The sequence below is a fragment of the Macrotis lagotis genome, chromosome 1, assembly GCF_037893015.1.
Source record: "Macrotis lagotis isolate mMagLag1 chromosome 1, bilby.v1.9.chrom.fasta, whole genome shotgun sequence".
Classification (NCBI taxonomy): domain Eukaryota; kingdom Metazoa; phylum Chordata; class Mammalia; order Peramelemorphia; family Peramelidae; genus Macrotis; species Macrotis lagotis.
In genome coordinates this window covers 167,302,945-167,321,784 of record NC_133658.1, presented here as the reverse complement: position 1 = coordinate 167,321,784, position 18,840 = coordinate 167,302,945, and the positions used below count along the sequence as shown (strand labels likewise).

At 32.9% G+C, this 18,840-nt stretch overlaps 1 protein-coding gene across 3 annotated transcripts in view; it reads left to right on the top strand.

Moving 5' to 3' along the window:
* The window catches only part of LOC141504386 (centrosomal protein kizuna-like), a 163,075-nt gene that overhangs the window by 85,973 nt on the left and 58,262 nt on the right, over window positions 1-18,840 (top strand). For 2 of the 3 annotated variants that reach the window (XM_074209339.1, XM_074209340.1), the window contains 3 exons: window positions 3,687-3,821; window positions 6,806-6,970; window positions 17,501-17,648. In XM_074209339.1, coding sequence (XP_074065440.1) covers window positions 3,687-3,821; window positions 6,806-6,970; window positions 17,501-17,648 — 448 coding nt within the window. The remainder of the gene's footprint in view (window positions 1-3,686; window positions 3,822-6,805; window positions 6,971-17,500; window positions 17,649-18,840) is intronic. The other variant, XM_074209341.1, reaches the window with a different exon arrangement.

Genomic DNA, 18,840 nt, shown 5'->3' with positions numbered 1-18,840 from the left:
CATATTAAAACTCCCTTCCCTAATAATAAATATCATATGTATATGTAATACAAATATTCTACATGTATAACAATATATTATGTATTTATTATATATAATATTTATTTAATGTATATGTAAAGGTATATATATTCATGTAGCAATATAATCATTGATTAAAAAATCATTTGAGGAAAAGTTATACAGAAAAATAGTTGATTTGAAAAGGAAACTAAAAATAAAGTTTTCAGGATAGATATTCTAAGAAGTGCTCTTGTTATTGGTGCCCAAACCTTCCTTTTTCATACGCTTTTCCCTTTCTCTACAATCTCCCTTCTAATCCATCTTCCCTTAAGTAATCATGCTTAGGAACTTCATACCGCATTTTTGTTCTATGAAAATGATCTGATGAACATAATTCAAAATGAAATATAAATAAACAACAAAGTTTGATATGTTTTATTTCATCAGTATTGATATTTTATCAGATGTCAAAAGAATAAAACTCAAATTGTAGACTTTGTTTTTCCTTTTCAAAAACAGAAAGGAAATTTGAAAGTAAGGTTAAAATAAGTAAGGACAAGAGGATGTCCTTCTCCTTGGCCCTTAGTTTCCCCAACTAGAAGAACTTGACTAGAAGGCTTCTGAGTTTCATTCCAGCTCTAGATCTTTAAAATGGTGATTTTGTTCCTAAAGGGTGCACTTCTTTTTTATGAGGTTTTTAAAAAAAACCTATCTTATTGATTTGCATCTATTTAAAAATGATTGGTGGCTCCAAATTATGGTATATCTTTTTTTTTTTTTAGGTTTTTGCAAGGCAAATGGGGTTAAGTGGCTTGCCCAAGGCCACAACAGCTAGGTAATTATTAAGTGTCTGTGTCTGAGACTGGATTTGAACCCAGGTACTCCTGACTCCATGGCCAGTGCTTTATCCACTGTGCCACCTAGCCACCCCCCAAATTATGGTATATCTAAGACTATTTTATATAAACTAAAACAGCTACCCATTTTAGTATTAATTATTCAGTGTAAAATTACTTACATAGATATTTTATGAGTAGAAAATACCCCTGCATAGTAATAGGGTATAGGTCAAATTTATTATTTAAGATGTGGGTGAGGACATAGGTTATATATAAAAGCTATCCATCACCAAGTCTATAACCTTATAATCAGATTTTAGTGCTTTTGTAACTCTGACATTTCAGAGCTCCTTATTTCATTCTTAAGTGTTTGTTGTGTTGAACTAATTGGGTTCAGAGAGAGACATCCTAGAAAATTAGATCCACAATAAGGAAAAGAGAAAATATATAATAAGAATTGTATTGGTCTAAGTCTAGGGAAATTTTGTCTTTTATAAAGGTACTGTATTAAAAGTTGAAATTAAACCTAAATATAAAAATTTTTTCTGACTGCTTTTAAAAATAGCTTGCTAATTTTGATTTGGATACTTATAAAAGATTTTTAGTTCTAGTTCAAAATATAATGGTACTCTAAAATGCCCATTATCTGGCATTTTCAATCCTGACTCCACTAATAAGAGTGTCATTTATAACTTTTGTGATAGGAATATCTCCATTTTGTACACTATGCTGTAATCAATTTCTTTTACAAAGGAATGTAATATTCTAATAAATAGCTTCAATTTACTCTCAGTCTAAACCAACTGTTACTGTAGTGGCAGAAGATCCTTTTATTGCAGTACCTTTCCTCATCCCTTCTTGACTAAGGGATTAACTTCATCCAGCCCTTCTTGATTTAAGGATTAACTTCAAGATAGCCTTATATGATTTGAGTAGTTCTAGTCCATGGTACCTTATTGATTGCTTTCTTGTCTGTTGTGCTCTGAGAGATGATCCTCCTCTATAAATTCTCTTCTCTCAAATCTTTCCTTAAAATGATAAACTACCTTTCTATTATTTGTGAAATTGTCATTTTTTGGTACAGTTTTAGGAAAAAACAGAAAAAAACTGTTCTTATGGGTATTATTTTTAAGATATATTTTTGATCCAAATAAAATTTTTGTTTTTCTGAAAAGCTGACACCATACTCAAGCATATTCTTGTTTAAATATCTTTTCTTCTTTTCAGATTTTTATCAAAAAAGTTTTATCAAAACAGTTATGTTCAATGAATATCTCAGAACATCTTGAGCAGAGGTGTCAAACTTGCCCTGGGCTCCATGCGTCCCCAAAACTCCTAAATATGTCTTGAGTCAGATTAAAATGCAATTGAGAAATGTTTTACAAATAAATAAAAATAGGGAACAATACATATAATGTTAACTTATGGGGATTTTTGTTGTTTTGTTTTTAGGTTTTTTGCAAGGCAAATGGGGTTAAGTGGCTTGCCCAAGGCCACACAGCTAGGTAATTATTAAGTGTCTGAGACTGGATTTGAACCCAGGTACTCCTGACTCCAGGGCCAGTGCTTTATCCACTGTGCCACCTAGCTACCCCTAACTTACGTTTTTTTTAAAGTGAATTGTGCAGGCTTCAGAGATCAATTTTTGAACTCCTTTGTGATCAAAAATTAGAAAATTTAAGTACACACTGAATTAAGAAATGAGTTGTGTTCCCATAGTTCCTTTGTAAGTCATTTGGGATTCAAAACTTATTTTTTTTTAAGAATATAGAAATTATTGAAGGATATAAGATTTTGTAGGTTTGGAAACTTCCTGATCTGACATTTTCATTCACTAACACTATTCTCCTAATTCCTAAATTTAATAATTCCTTGAGAATTACCTTAGACACTGAAAAGATAAGTGAATTGCCCAGGGTCACACAAGTTTGTCTCTGTCAGAGTCAGGATTTTTCTCCCTGGCTAGAAATCAACAATGGAGTCTATTCCATTCTTCCCACTCTAGGCAAATTATAGAGAAACTGAGGTTGCCGTTTTAATTTGCCTGAAACAAAGTATTTTATCATATTTGTATTAAAGAAAGAAAATCTCAAAATCAGGAAATACCTAGTTATTTTTTAACTGAACAACAATGGAACTTTGGAGTTGAGTTGATAGAGTATCTAGAAGGAGATCCTCCTCCCTATTTTCCTTTCCTTTTTCTTAAGCACTCAGTAGATTCAATACTAGTGTGCTAGTAAAAATTTAACATCCAACTCCTCCCCCCCCCAAAAAAAAGTACATATAGCACATTTTTAAGTTTAATCTTCACTGTGAACATTTTCTTATTTTGTCTAAACAGTCAAGTAAACAATAAATCAAGTCCTGTTTATCACACTTGTCAATTTCACAATGTAAATGTTCAATTTGAAAAATTAACAATTAATTTGGTCAAGCTGACTCAGAGCATACAGTCAAGTATGAGAGAAGATATTGATTTTTTTACTGGGAAGTAATTCTCAGTGTTGTTAACAATGCAAACATCATTATTTTTCCCCATATATATACATTTTATATATATATATATATATATATAAAAATGTATATATATCCTCGGTCTCTTAGCACTTTAAGCTCTTTCATAAGAATTTACTCTGTTTTAGCCTAAATTGAAATTTAAATAAATGTTTATGAATTTGTTTAAAATTCAAATGAATTTTGAATGTGAAATGAAATTTCATTAAATGAAAATTGAAAGTTGTATTTAAATTTTCCCTGAGTACAGAAGTTGTTCAATAATATACTTAACTTTGGTTATATAAAATTAAATACTATTACTTTAAATTTTTTATTATCTTTCTACAGGAATTATTTGACATTCAAAGGATTCTCCTGTCTGTTACAATTCATAGAAAGCAAGTTAGCCCAAGAAAGCCTACAGTCTGTGGAACTCTATCAAAAAACAATCATAGATCAAGAAAGACTTAACTTGCTAATAAGGTTTGTGCCATTTAATTTTTAGTAGAAATAGATAGAAATAAGGTTACCTGTGATTTCATTGATATATTGAGCTTTCATGAGGAAGCACTCTCAACCAGGAATGAGTTGTATCTTTTCTATAACCTATAGTCTTAGAACTTTGCCTAGAAAGTCACATTGCCAACATATATTCGAGGCAAATCTTGAACTCGGGTCTTTCTTATTCTGAGCTAGTAGCACATTAAAGAGAAGGGGTTGGATTTAAGAGAGAATGTAGCAATGTAAACAGCAGAACCTCAAAAAGGATTATGTATGGGAGCAAGGAAGAGAGAACAACTCCAAAGTTGTGAACCACCTTGGTTCACTAGAATGATAACTATGACCTTAGCAGAAATAGGGAAGTTTGGAGCAAAATAAAATGTAGAGAGGAAAGTAATGAGTCCCATTTTTGAATATATTGAGTTTGAGAGATTGATATGTTTGAGAGATTGAAGAAAGAAAGGAGGAGATGGAATTAAGGGCACAAATAGATGGGTTAAAATTGACAAGAAGGCCCATTTCTTTGTTATAGACTAGGACAAAAGACGACAGTGGTATATAATGTAGAATATGGAAAAAAGTGAGGAACTTGTGATGAATAATACCTCTTTTCTCATTAAAGTGGGAGAGAAGTTTCTTTTCTGGGGTTGTGGCAGAGCATGATGGGGAGGTGTAGGGAGCTTAAGGAACAACCTCCTGAGAGACAGAGCAATGTAATTTAGTATCAAAAAAAAAAGTAGCACCAGAGTAAAAAAAAAAAAAAAGTAGCACTTTTAGTAGCACCAGAGAACCTAGGTTCAAATCTTGCTATTTGTGACCTTTGGAAATATACTTAAGCTCCATAGATCTGAATTTTCCCACCTATTAATGAGGAGGTTGGATTAGTTGATATAACAAATAGATCAATGTGTATGTGTACACACACACACACACACACACACACACACACCAACACACCTCCAAAACCCAAATCTCTCATTTATTTTTGATGGCACCAATATCCTCTCAGTCATTTATACTTTAAACTTTGGAATCATCTTTGGCTCTCCCTTCTTTCTCATCCACCTCATCTAATTAGTTATCAAGCCCTGTTAATTTTGCCTTGCTACTATATCTTATGTATGTCCCCTTACTTCTTGTCACACTGTCAGAATCTTATCTTACCAGGACTATTTTAATGATAATGTCATCTTTCTGCCTCTTATTTGTCTCTTTTTCCAACTATCATTCATAAAGGAATAAAATAATCTTTCTTGTCACTTTCCTCAAAAAAACTTCCATGGTTCTCCTTTGCCTCTGTGAACAAATGCTAGTTGAGATTTATGACCTTTCACAATAACTCCACCTTCCCTTTCTAGCCCTGCTTCACATTCCATCACATTCTACATTCTATCCACCCTATACTATTAAATGTTTTCCCAAACTTGTTCTGTTTTTTCCCTTCTCTGTACATTTGTATAATCAATCTGTAATGACTGGAATTCCTCCTCAACTCTTGCTTATTGGAATTCTAGCTCTGATAATGTCTCTTTCAGGACATCCCCCCCCCCCCCATTACTTCAGGTGAAGGACATCTCTCCTATTATATTTATCTAGACCTCTCCTTTATTCCTATCAGCTTCTGTTCATGTTATAGCTTATTTGTGTTCATGTTGTGACTTTCCTCATGGAATAATCTCTGGATTTGGCATCCAAATGAATCTGTACATGTCCCAGCTCTGCTGTTTACTGCCTAAGAGAATTTGGACTCCAGGTTTCCTTTTATGTGAAATGTGGAAGTTGGACTTGATATTCATTGCAAAATTTTTAGAGATCTACTCCAAATCCTGTGATCCTTAAGAGCAAGAATTATTTTTCATTTTTATATCCCCAGCAGCTAGTAAAATGCATTATATATAGTAGACACTTAAGAAAATGATTGAAATGGTTAAATTGATATGGGCAAATAGTATTATTTTCCTAGATTGAAATCTAGTGCAATGTAAAAGAATTGTTACAAATCTTTAGTACAAAGTTAATCATCACTTACATAAGAGATTTCTAGATCATTCTCTGACAGTTTAGACATTAGCAAGAACCACTTGTAGTCATGTATAAATATATCTAAATTATATTATTTTATTTTACTTTTTAGGGTTTTTTTTTTTGCAAGGCAGTGGAGTTAAGTGGTTTGCCCAAGGCCACAGAGCTAGGTAATTATTAAGTGTCTGAGGCCAGATTTGAATTCAGGTACTCCTGACTCCAGGGCTGGTGCTCTATCCACTGTGCCACCTAGCTGCCCCTAAATTATATTATTTTATAATCTAGACTTGAATCCTGTCCAGTCATTGAAAAAGTATTTATTATATGTAGTGTTGTAATCAAATAGCTGTTCAGTTGACCTAAGATGCCACCTTTGACATGCTGGCTATATTACCAGGGGCAAGTGGCCTCAGTCCTCGGTCAACTTTCTAGAGCTATAAATTGCAGAGAGAATTTTTAAATTCCTTGTATGGAAATAATACTTAGAGCTAGAAGAGACTTTAAGATGAATACCTAGTTCTAGTTCAGTCTCCTCATTTTTCATAAAAGTAGCAGGTGGAATCAGCAAGATTCAAATCCAAGTCTTCCTTACATTCAACTCATTTCTAACTGTACTGCACTGCTACTTTTATCTATATAAACTGAAACTTTCATGAAATTCATTATCATATATACACAGAGTGGGATTGCCCAGCTTAAGAATTGTGCATATTTTTAGGCAACAAGGAGTTAAAATGGGTTTCATTACCATGTTTTTAAAAGCAAGTTTTCCAACACTGCTCTGTTTTACGTCTTTGTCAAGAGACATTGTAGTTGCTGCATTTTTATGTCTAGATTATATTACAGATATATTTCAATAAACCATGAAGAACTACCATAGATTCTATAAGCTATTGGTCTGTGCTTAAATAAACATTTCATGCAGCACCTGTTTTATTTTATAGCCTTTGTAATCAAACTGACATTTTGAAAGAAGAAGACCTTGAAGCATGTGGAGCAGTTGTCCTTCACCAGCTTCAGAGATTGTTAAAGCACACATCTGCTAAATGCCTCTTACCTGAGGAAGCTCTTATTGACAGAGGTAGTGGTGTGGATGAAAAGCCAGTCAGGTATTATAGTAATGAAATTAATGCTATTGTGTGGTTACCATTCTTATTCCATTTGTCAAGATGCCATACAGAGTGATTCAGAATGAAAAGTGTTGCATAAGATTAATCCATATCCTAAGCAATTGCACCATATTATAAGTGATCTAAACCAAGAGTTTAGATTTTTATTTACTATGTTGTATGTATTTTTCATATTGATTACATTCCCTATTTGATTTTTCATTTTCCCATAGTTTTGTTTGATGTATATAGACTCATAATAACATGTTTAATGTATATTTCCCAATTTGGGCTATATTAAAAATGATTTCTTTTTTGAGGCATAAGTGAATATATCTACTTATGTTGATATAATCTGCTTATGTTGTTATAAACTGCTACATGGATATTAGCTATTATTAGTATTATTAGTATTTTAAAAATTTGAATTTATGCATAGTTATACATTCTCGCTATTCCTGGACAGGGCACTTCAAATGCTCTGAAATACAATCAATTGAAAATACCAGGGTCCTAGGATTTCCTTAATCTTTAACATTTCTGGACCCTACATTGTTCTATAAGTTTCCAGACTTATTTGTGGAATACATGCCTAAATAATTTACTTCTGTAAAATAAGACGCTTTCTCTAGGGCCTTGAGAACATACATGGGATTGGACCAGGACTGAAGCACATCTTTTAGCATCCTGGGTTTATTCTCCCCAGAAACTTCTGTGTATTGTTGCCATATGAGCTGCCATAATTATATACTGAAATAAATATTGAAAACCACATTTGAAAACTAAAAATTGTACTGGCTCTAATTTTGTTCAAGGATGGAATTAGGCTTTTTAAATTAAGTTTTTATCTGTGTCTTTTATTTTTTGCAGTCAGAGTCCCCCAAAATTGGTATTTTTCACCCCTTATTCATGAGAGCCATCTCATAACAAATGATATTTTTTAAGTTAAAAAAGGGGGAAAAAATCAACAAAACTGATCAGAACATTGGAAAAAAGTCTGAACATATTTGTAATGTTGAGGATTTGTGAATACACTTCTGCAAAGAGATGGAGTAGGAATATTTTTTCACATTTTTTTCTTTCTAAGCCATGCCAGGTCTTTATAATTTTAAAGCACTAATTTTTTATTTTTGTGTGTGTCTGGTTGTTCTTTCTATTTAAGTTGCATGCTGTGTATTACTGTTTTATTGACCCTGCTTATTTATTTCATCCTGAATCAGTTCATACAAACTTTTCCATACTTATCACATTCAATCTTTTTTTTTATCATAAGGATAAGCCATTGCCCATTTGATAAACTGCCATTTCATTTACAATTTTTTACTATCACAAAAAGTGCTGCTATAAATATTTTGGTATACTGTATATGGAAACATTTTTTTCTTATGAGTGCCCTCCTTAGGGGTGTATAAGCCAGAAGCAGCTTGATGGTGCAATGAATAAAGCTCTGACTTAGGAGTCAGGAGGGTGGACCTAGCTATGTGGCCTTGGGTAAGTCACTTAACCCTGATTGTCTGGCATCCAGAGCCATCTCCAGTCATCCTGATTCATATTTGACCATTGGATCCAGATGGCTCTGGAGGAGAAAGTGAAACAGGTGATTTAGCACAGCAACCCCTCACTCAAATCAAATTCATGGGCTTGTCATGGCATCATTTCCCTCATATTGTAATCCTCTTCAGGAATGAAGGACTATTATTATTATTATTATTATTATTATTATTACTATTATTATTATTATTATTAATCTAGCAATGAAATTTCTTGGTCAAAGTGTATGGACCTTTTTCATCACTTTATTTGCTAAACTTATAATTTTATAATTTATAAATTTTACATATTGTGTTTGTCTATTATAATATATTGCATATTGATATTATATAATATATATCCAATAAATATATCTAAGTGTATTATTTTATAATTTGATAAAATAAATGGAAAGGCATCCTAACAAAACAAGTAAAGTATCACAGTATAATTAGAAAAACTTTCACTTTAAAGTTATGTGAACTTCACTCTTCTTGACCTCTGGTTCCTTATGAAGAAGTTGTACTAGATGACTTTTAAAAGTTCCTCCATGATTCTAAAGTCACATTCCTTATTGGCCCAGCAAACTGGATTACAAAGTAGATGAGCAGCTATCCACAAAACTTATTTAAATAACCTATAAATGAAAAAGTAATTTTTAAAAAAACTTAATTTTCACTGGGTTCTTTCACCTTTAGTAGCCCTGCCTCCAGGTCATTAGCAACTGATAATACTATTTTATTTAAGTGGAATTTAGTGTATAGCAGATCTGTCTTTGATCTTCTCCAGGGAAATTTAATTAAGATGCTTCTAAAAGGATATCAGAGATATTAGATATTAGAATGTAAGTTCCTTTAAGGGAACAGACTTATTATTTTTTTACTATCTTTGTAGTTCTAGTATTGATTATTGATCTCACAGCATGAACTTAAAATTAGATGATGGCCCAAGAATATACTTTTATTGTAGGCTAAATCTTGATTAATAGTACACAAAAGGTAGGAAATGCTGGAAATATAGTAAATTTCCTTCTTCATCAGGAGTAAAAGCTTCTAAAATGAAGATATCAGAGTCAGTGACATAAAATGGTTTTCCTTTCACTTTTTTTTAATCAGGTAAGATAAAAATGACAGTCTTAAAATACATCATGTTTTACAAGTTGATGGAAAGATCCTGGCAAGGGAAATCTCTCTTTTCCATGTATGTGTTTTGTGAGATAATTATGAGTTGCAAGCCTAACCAATCCGCTTGCTATTTTCTCCAAGCTGTTTTATAAAGTTGATATACTATTAGTCATAAACTATAGTTTTGGTATGACATAAAAAGCACATATTCATTTATAATTCTGTGTGCAAACAGATTTGTTACATAATCTGATTCATTACATTATTCTCTGCCAAATTGAGATTGTGGGTGCTAGAATATGATATATGTATGTCTAATGGACTTAAACTTGTTATAGTTTCATAACATTTATAATAGAGCATCTGACTGTTGATCTACAGTTCTGCATCTAGCTCAACCTTTCATAAGAAATGATCTTTTTTTTATTACTAGCAAAGATGTGTAAATTAAATCTCTAGCTTTCAGTAGCTGTCTCTCCCAAAACAATTTTATAAAGCCTGTTAGAAATACTGGGGGTGGTTGTTAATACTATTATATTATTCACTTACAATTAATTATTACAAGCTAATACATTTTGGCCACTTGTTAAATAGCTACTTAGCGATATGTCATTTAATCTGCTCTAGTATTTAAACAATTGAACTTTAATTGGGTTTTAGTCTATCCTCTCAAGGAAAATTTATGAAAAAGTTTTCCTTCTGTTTCTCTTCCATGGGTTCCTAGGGTTACTATTTTCCCAGAACTATTTTTACCACAATTTCCTATTGTCTCTGTACTGGTACCCCTATCCCAGTTGAGTTTTTTCTTTTCTGTATTCTGCTAGTTTTTTTGTGTGTCACTTTCCTAGCCCAGTGGATTAATTAACCAATCTAATAGCTTCATCTTGAGACACTAATTTGGATAACTAGGTGGCACAGTGAGTAGAGTGCTGCACCTAGAGTCCAAAAAGGTCTTCTTCATGAATTCGAATCAGCCTCAATCACTCCCTATCTGTATGACTCTGGTTAAGTCACTTAATCCTCTTTGCCTCAGTTTCCTCATCTGTAAAATGAGTTGGAGGAGGAAATGACAAACTACTTCAATATCTGCCAAGAAAATCCTCAAACAACTTAAAAAAAAACAATGAGACATACATTTGGAAGCAGTGCCCAATCTGACCTATACATGATTGAGTGGGCATTGCAAACTTCATAGAAGGAGAAGGCTGTGATGAGGGAGATATTTGAAACAGGTAGATCTTAGTGTGTCCATCAAATTAAATGAAGTAGATTATTGCCTAGACCATCTTTATGGAGGGCTGACACTTTTTGACTCTGTTACCAACTCCTTAGAAGTTTTGTCAGTCAGTCATCAAACATTTATTAAGTGCCTTCTATATTCTAAGCACAAGAGAGATAAAGAAGAATAAAAGCATGGTCTCTCCCCTCAGGGGCTGACACTATGTTGGGGGAGACAACATGCCAATACTACATTCACAATTTAATCTCATCAGTGAAGAAAAACTCTGGGGTGGGAAAGGAAGAGACCAGAGAGGCTTCCTGAGGAAGATGGTATTGGAACTATGTCTTGAAGGAAGCCAGATAGACCAAGAGGTAGAGGTGACGAACGATCAGTAAATAAACATTCATTACTTGCATAGCATGAACCCATTTCTGTATTAAGATCTGGGCTTTGCCCTCATATTCTAATGGCGGGAACAACATGCAAACAAACAACTGGAAGTAGAGCATTCCAGAAACAGAAGAAAGCCTTCGCCAAGACAGCACTGAGAAATAGTGTCCTAGGTGAGGACCAAGAGTTAGGCAGTATAACTTGGACCCCAGCCTGAGTGGAGAAGAGAAATGTGTGAGAAGACTGGAAAGGCAGAAAGGAGACAGCTTGTGAAGGCCCTTGAATGTCAGGGGAACAGCTCTTTATAAAATGGGCTACTTCTTTCTCAACTACTTCTGAAGCATGTTTGTCAGGGTTCATAAATTATTTCTTTAAAAATTTTTTTAAAATAACAGAACAAAACAATCATACTTTAACATAGTACAATAAAAATGATTGAGCATGACACTGCAAATCTATTATGTACAACTTGCTATTCTTTCAAATATACATAATACATAATAATATATGTGTATGTATGTATGTATGTGCATGTATGTTTGTAAATTATTCTGTAATCTGTTTTTTTCTGTATGTCTTTCTTCAAATGCCCTTAACTATAGTTAATTTGAGTATTTATAATAGACAAAATAGCTTATATACTCAAAGTGTACAATTGCTGTTACTGTATACAACGTTCTCCTATTATGCTCATAAGGTATTTTAATAACTCCTTGGGCATAATTCTAGATTGCTCTCCAGAATGGTGGGATCATTTTACAGTTCCTTAAACAATCAGTTAGTATTCCAGTTTTTCCACATCTCCTCCAACATTTGTTCATATTTGTCATCCCTTTCTATCATATTAGTCAATCTGGTAGGATTAAAATGATATCTCAAGATAGTTTTAATCTACATTTCTTATATCAATAATGATTTAGAGCATTTTTATATGACGATGAATTGTTTTTATTTCTTCATTGGAAAACTCTCTGTTTATATCCTTTGACCTTTTATCAATTGGAGAATGACTCATATTCTTATAGTTTTGACAAAGTTCTAATTAGTATTTGTGAATTTTCCTTCATTTTACTTTTATTCATTATTTTCCTTCTTAATCTTTCTTTTTACTCCATCCCTGTTACCTCATCTTTTCCCCTTACCCTCTCATTACTTATTCTATTTAACCCTCTAAAATTACTTCCTTTTTTCTCTATCACCCCAATTTTAGTCTGTATACTCTTTTAAAAGTCCTTCCCTCCACCTCTATCCACTAGTTTTTTCTGAATTTCTCTAGAAGTTCAGAAGACTTCTTTTTCAGATGTACACTTTGTTTCCTTTTCAACTCAGATGAGAATATGGTTCCAACATTACCAGCCCTCTACCCCTACCTGGTTCCTCCTTTCATGCCCTGTTTTTATGAGGTAACTAATTTTTACCTTTTTCTCCCCAGTTTTGTTTTTTAGAATCACCCCATCATACACAACTCGGCCCCAATCTTTCTTTCAAACTTACCTTAGTAATAACAGTTATAAGAATATGGACAACATTTTCCTATACCATAAGTAAACATTTTAACCTTTATCTGTGCTTTATAATTAGTCTTCAGTGATTTCCTTATATTTCTTCTGGATCTTTTATATTGAATTTTCTATTGAGTTCTGATTTTTTGTTATAAGTAACTGAAAGTCTTTCAGTTTATCAAATGTCTGTTTTTTCATTCAGAAATATGTTCAGCTTTATTGGATTCTTAGACATAATGTCAGCTTTTGTTGTTGTTGTTGTTGTTCTTCAAAATATAAAGACCTATGGTCTTTTATGTAGAAGCTGCTAGATCTTGTGAAATCTTAATTATTTTTCCCACCATATTTAATGTTTCTCTTATTGCTTGCAATATTTTCTCTTTAATTTGGAATTTTGAAACTTGGCTATGATGTCCTGTAAGTTTTCTTCCTAGGATCTCTTTTAGGTGGTGATTGGTAGATTCTATTTCTACTTTACCTTCTTGTTTTAGAACCTCAGGGCAGTTTTCCTCAATATTTTCTTGTAATATTGTATGCAGCTGCTTTTCTTTTTACCATAACTTTCAGGTAGTCTAACAGTTTTATTATCTCTCCTCAATCTGTTCTCCAGATCAATTGTTTTTCTAATGAGATGTTTCAGATTCTCTTCTATCTTTTCTAGTTCTAATACATCATGGTGTCTTCCAGTGTCATTTGATTCCACTTGCCCAATTCTAGTTTTCCTTAAGATTTTGTTTTTTGGGGTGGCTAGGTGGTGTAGTGGATAAAGCACTGGCCTTGGAGTCAGGAGTACCTGGGTTCAAATCCGGTCTCAGGCGCTTAATAATTACCTAGCTGTGTGGCCTTGGGCAAGCCACTTAACCCCATTTGCCTTGCAAAAACTTAAAAAAAAAGATTTTGTTTTTCTTTTTTAATTGATTATCTTTCTTTTCATAACTTGCTAGGATTGCTTTTATTTTTATTCCTAGTTTTTCCTCATTTTCCCTTATTTAATTTTTGAATTCCTTTTTTAAGTTCTTCCAAGATTTTCTTTTGAACTTGTGACACTTGAGCATATTTTAGGATAGGAGTAGCTTTTTTTAATATCACTTTCTTCTTCTAAATATGAATCCAGACCTTCTTTTACTCCCAGTGGTCAGGTTCTTTTTCCTTTACTTACTGATTTTTAATTTTAATTTGTCTTATTTTATTTATTTATTTTTTTTGCAAGACTTGCCCAAGGCCTGTAGCTAGGTAATTATTAAGCGTCTGAGACCGGATTTGAACCCAGGTACTCCTGACTCCAGGGCCGGTGCTTTATCCACTGCGCCACCTAGCTGCCCCGTCTTATTTTATTTTTAACAACTTAATAATATTATGATTATCAAATTTTAATCCTGAGTTGTGGGTACTGTTGCCCTGGGCTTCAGGTTTTTCTTACTGTCATTTTCTGATCTGAAAATGTTCTTGCTCCGGAGCTTTCATCAGTAATGCTCTTCCTCTTCTTAGCTCCAACCACAGGGAAGTGGGGAGGATCACCATCTGGTCAGAACTCCCAGGCCTGACTTCTGGAAGGAACAGGGTGGGGGTCCCCCAATCTTCCCTCACTCTGCCTCTGCTATTCCATAGATAAAAGTTTGTGAGGTGACAGTTCCTGAGGTCAAATTTCTTGAGGCCTAGTTGACTTCCCTCAGGGTCCACTGTTGGTTGATTGAGTGACCTTGGCCTGGAGATATTTACACTTCACTTAGACCAAACCTCAGCCCCTGGAGTCTTCTCTGAGATCCTAGAAGGACAGCTGCTTTACTCCTTTCTTTTTGCTTCTCTATGTTCATTTCCTGGTGATTTTCTGTTTGTTTGTGGAGATGGTGGAGGGGTTGGGGTGGGGAAAGAACATTAAAATTAAATGACTTCTTCAGGATCTTATTAAGTATAAGAAGTGGGATTTGAACAAGATGTTCCCAACCCCAGGATCACTGCTCTTATTCAATCTGCCATACTGCCTTTTAAAATAAAGTGGAATTATTATTTTCTTTTTTAAATATTATTTTTATTATGAACTAAATCACCAGCAAACACAAACATTATGGCATGCAAGAATAATGAAAAAGTACTTTGTATATAAAATATGAACTTCTGTGATACAGTTCAAGAAAACAAAAATTTTTTAAATCAAATTTAATCTTAGTAGTAGCCAAATTACCCTGCTTGATGACTCTCCTGAATTTATTTTTCTTCTATGTATTTTTAATATTGTATTAATTTTTTGCATCACTTCTATTAATTCATTTGAACTCAATCCCTTTCCCCCAAAATCCCCTCCTTTTATTTTCTTCCATCAAGTGTTAATTGTTCAAAGATTTTTAAATAAAAACTATAATATTAGGTAATATATTATTACTTGAATTTTTAGTTATATGTGATTCATTAAAACAAGATGGGTATTGCCTTGGGGATATAATAAGCATTTTGCTCATTAACTTATTGTACTTAATTTAAAAATGTAGAAAACATATGGCTTGATAAAAACTAAATGAATATAATCATAATTAGCAATTTCCCCTGAAATAAAAAGCTCAAGGAGATTTTCTATTATTTTATTTTATTTTTTGCAGGTGCAACTAATTGACCCTGTGACTACTTTTAAGCACAATTATTCAATTGTGTTCTCAAGCCCTTGTTGAAAAATGTACCAGCTTTATCTTTCTTGGATTGTGAACATGTATACTGACTTTTATTTTTTCTGTTTTCTTATAAAATTCTGACTATTGGAAATTTCATTTTCATTTAAAACTTTGGGCAGACTATCAGGCTATTACCACTAAATTGAAAGTAGGAAAAATCTGGTAGAAATTACATGACTATTTGGTAAAGAACTCCTTTATGTAGGATTAATTATAGACCATTAAAAGCATGTTTTTCTTCCTTCTGTTACATGTCAATTTTAAGCTGTATATGAATATATGTTTTTCTGTATAAGTATATATTGTATTATATGCACATATATGTACACACATATATGCACACATATATACATATATAAACTTGATTATAGCTTTCACTTCTCTATGACATTCATTTTTATTATATAATTTAAAGTACTAAATGATTGTACATGTATAAACACATATCAGAATACATATTGTCTTGGAGAAGTAGAAAAATGTGGGATTCAAAATCTTACAAAAAAGATGAATGTTGAAAACTATCTTTGCATATAATTAGAAAAAACAGGGGCAGCTAGGTGGCGCAGTAGATAGAGCACCAGCCCTGGAGTTAGGAGTACCTAAGTTTAAGAAGTCTGGCCTCAGACACTTAATAATTGTTAGGAGTACCTAAGTTCAAGTCCGGCCTCAGACACTTAATAATTGTCTAGCTGTATGGCCTTGGACAAGCCACTTAACCCCATTGCCTTGCAAAAAACTAAAAAAAAAAAATAGAGTAAATATATATGTGTGTATGTATGTACATATATATATATATATATATATATGTTGCTAAGAAGGAGCTGAACTAAATTGTTTGAGGGAATTCATTATTCTTATAAAACCCATCTGTCACCACTCAAAAAACATCAACAAAAATTCAGAATGTAAGAATATAAAGAGTATGAAATAAAACCTTTTTTAGTTGCTGAGTCAAAAACTGAAGAAAGTGAAATGCAGGTAGTTGAAGCTCAGGAAATGATTTTCACATCTTCTCTGAGCTCATTCTTGCCCTTTTATAGTTCAAACAACTTGATTTGTAAAGCAACAGGAAAACTTATTGAAAGTGAGAGGAGAGTTGGATCTGAATTGAGGCAAGAAGGGCAACATGTGTCCTGCAAGCTGTAACCGTCTTTCCAAGGGCACCCACTACAGCTCCAAGGTTATGGGTTTGAGAAAGAAGGAAGATGAATTTTATCAAAATACTACCTGGACAGATAACCACTAGAGGTGTCTGGAAGACCTAAGGACCAAACTCTGTTTAAGGAGAAAGGTTGGGAGTTTGTACAGAAGAAGGAACGGTAATGCTGAGGGATAAGAGTAGGTATGGTGAAGATAAGATGCTACCCATTTTTCCATCCTTCCATTGCTTGATCACATACTCTTAGGGATTAGTCCTTGGAGGACTAGGAAAGAATATGTCTCTCAGGTGACCTTAATACCCACTTTGGAGATCATTGTTCCAAAGGGAAAGTACTTACAGTTTTAAAATGCTATATGCAAGCCAATTCAAAGGACCAGAACTATGAACGCTTTTCCAGAATGTTTTTTGACATATTTTAAATAAAAATGAAATTGAAAAAAAAGTCTGCTCAAGCACATTGAGAATACTAGAGTCAGAATAAGTAATGACCAATATATACAACGAAAGATGGTATCTAAATAGGAAGTTAAATCATTATCCTGTGCTGTTTCTGTTATTTTTGATCTTTGTTGTGATTTTTAGCTTTTCTGATATAGTGTTACTAATTCTAGTTAATATTTTTCTATTTAGAATCTTAAAATAAATATAAGTTCTTATTGAAAGAAATTTGGTAAGCAAATAAACTACTCTCTTTCAGATTATATGGTTATGGAAAGACTAATATCCAGAGCAGCATATTCTACTTGCAAGTCATCATCTAGTAAGGCACATATCTTCGTGTAAACCCAAGGTTAATATTGTAATATGATTATTACTATTTTAGAATCTTGCATTTAGTTATGGGACCCTTGAAAACATTTCAGGTTTTATTCTATAATTGATCAATAATCAATGTGAAAAATTGATAATTTTTTTCTCTATTTCTATTTTACAGCTCTGAAGAACTAGCTAACTCTGGCCCTTTAAGAGAGCGGCTATCAAAGCATGTTTCTGCCTTAAAAAAACATAATATCTCTCTCAAAGAAGAAGTAACCAAGATGTTTGAAGACTTGATAGCAGAAAACAGTAACCAAAGTTCCATGGTTAGTAATTTTTGAAATTGTTTTATGCTATGCTTTTATTAATTTGGGGGGGAAGGTAAGTATCTAATATCCTTAAGAACTACAGTGTAAAGTAGAACAATCAGAAATTTGTTACAAATTTGCAACTTTTTAGATTACAGGAGTCTCTGTATTATATTTTATATCATAGGAGTCCAACTCTTGACATTATCAACATAGGTCTTTGTGACAGAACAGATAGATAATCTGCTACAGTCACCTTTTGTGCAGGGAATTGACAGTAGGTATTTCCTTGTGAAACTTGGGGTGGTACAGAGCATGATTTGGAAATGGTTCTTCTCAGTTGAGTGTAGAAGTTCCTTTATGCTCTATAGCTATTGTCTATTAACTTAAAGAATATAATAGAACTCATGATAACTACCAAAGATATTAAAAATTTATAAGACCCAAGTTTGGGATTTTTCTTTTAGCATTGATCTAAAATTAGAGGCAGCTAGGTGCTTCAATAGATAGAGTGCAGGGTCTAGTGTTCAAATCCAGCTCAGACACAATAACTGTGTGACCTTGGGAAAGTCATTTAACCTCTGTTTGCTTTAATCCACTGGAGAAGGAAATGGCAAACCATTCCAGTATCATTGACAAGATCTATATGGCCAATGGGGGTCACAAAAATATTGGACATTGTTGAACACAAAATGGAAAGTCTATCCATGGAAGTAGACCACATTTTTAGACTGTGGGCTCCTATTAACAGCTATTTTGACTTCAGGCTTTGAACGATTTCACGATTAATTTATTTTGAAATTTCCAAGATAATTTTTTGAACTAATTTTTGTACATTATTTTATCATATCCAGAAACAGTTATCAGCATTAACAAATAAACCAGAAATTAAACAAGAAGATGAGTATTGTTTTCTTCAGTCTTATTATTTTATGAGATTATTCACATTTTCAACAAAGTAGCCATTGGTCAGATTATTCCTCTTTTGGAATTAGCTTTCAGAAACTATAGTTCATTTTTAACTATTCACATTGAGGACTTTATTTCTTTCTTTGTTTTAATTTATTTTTCATTTTATTTATTCATTCATTTTTATTCTCTTTATTTCCTCAGCTACATGCAAAGGTAGTTTTCAACAATCAATTTTTGCAGGTTTCAAGTTTCCCTCCTTCCCTTCTCCTTCCTCCCCTCACCCCAACAGAAAGCAATG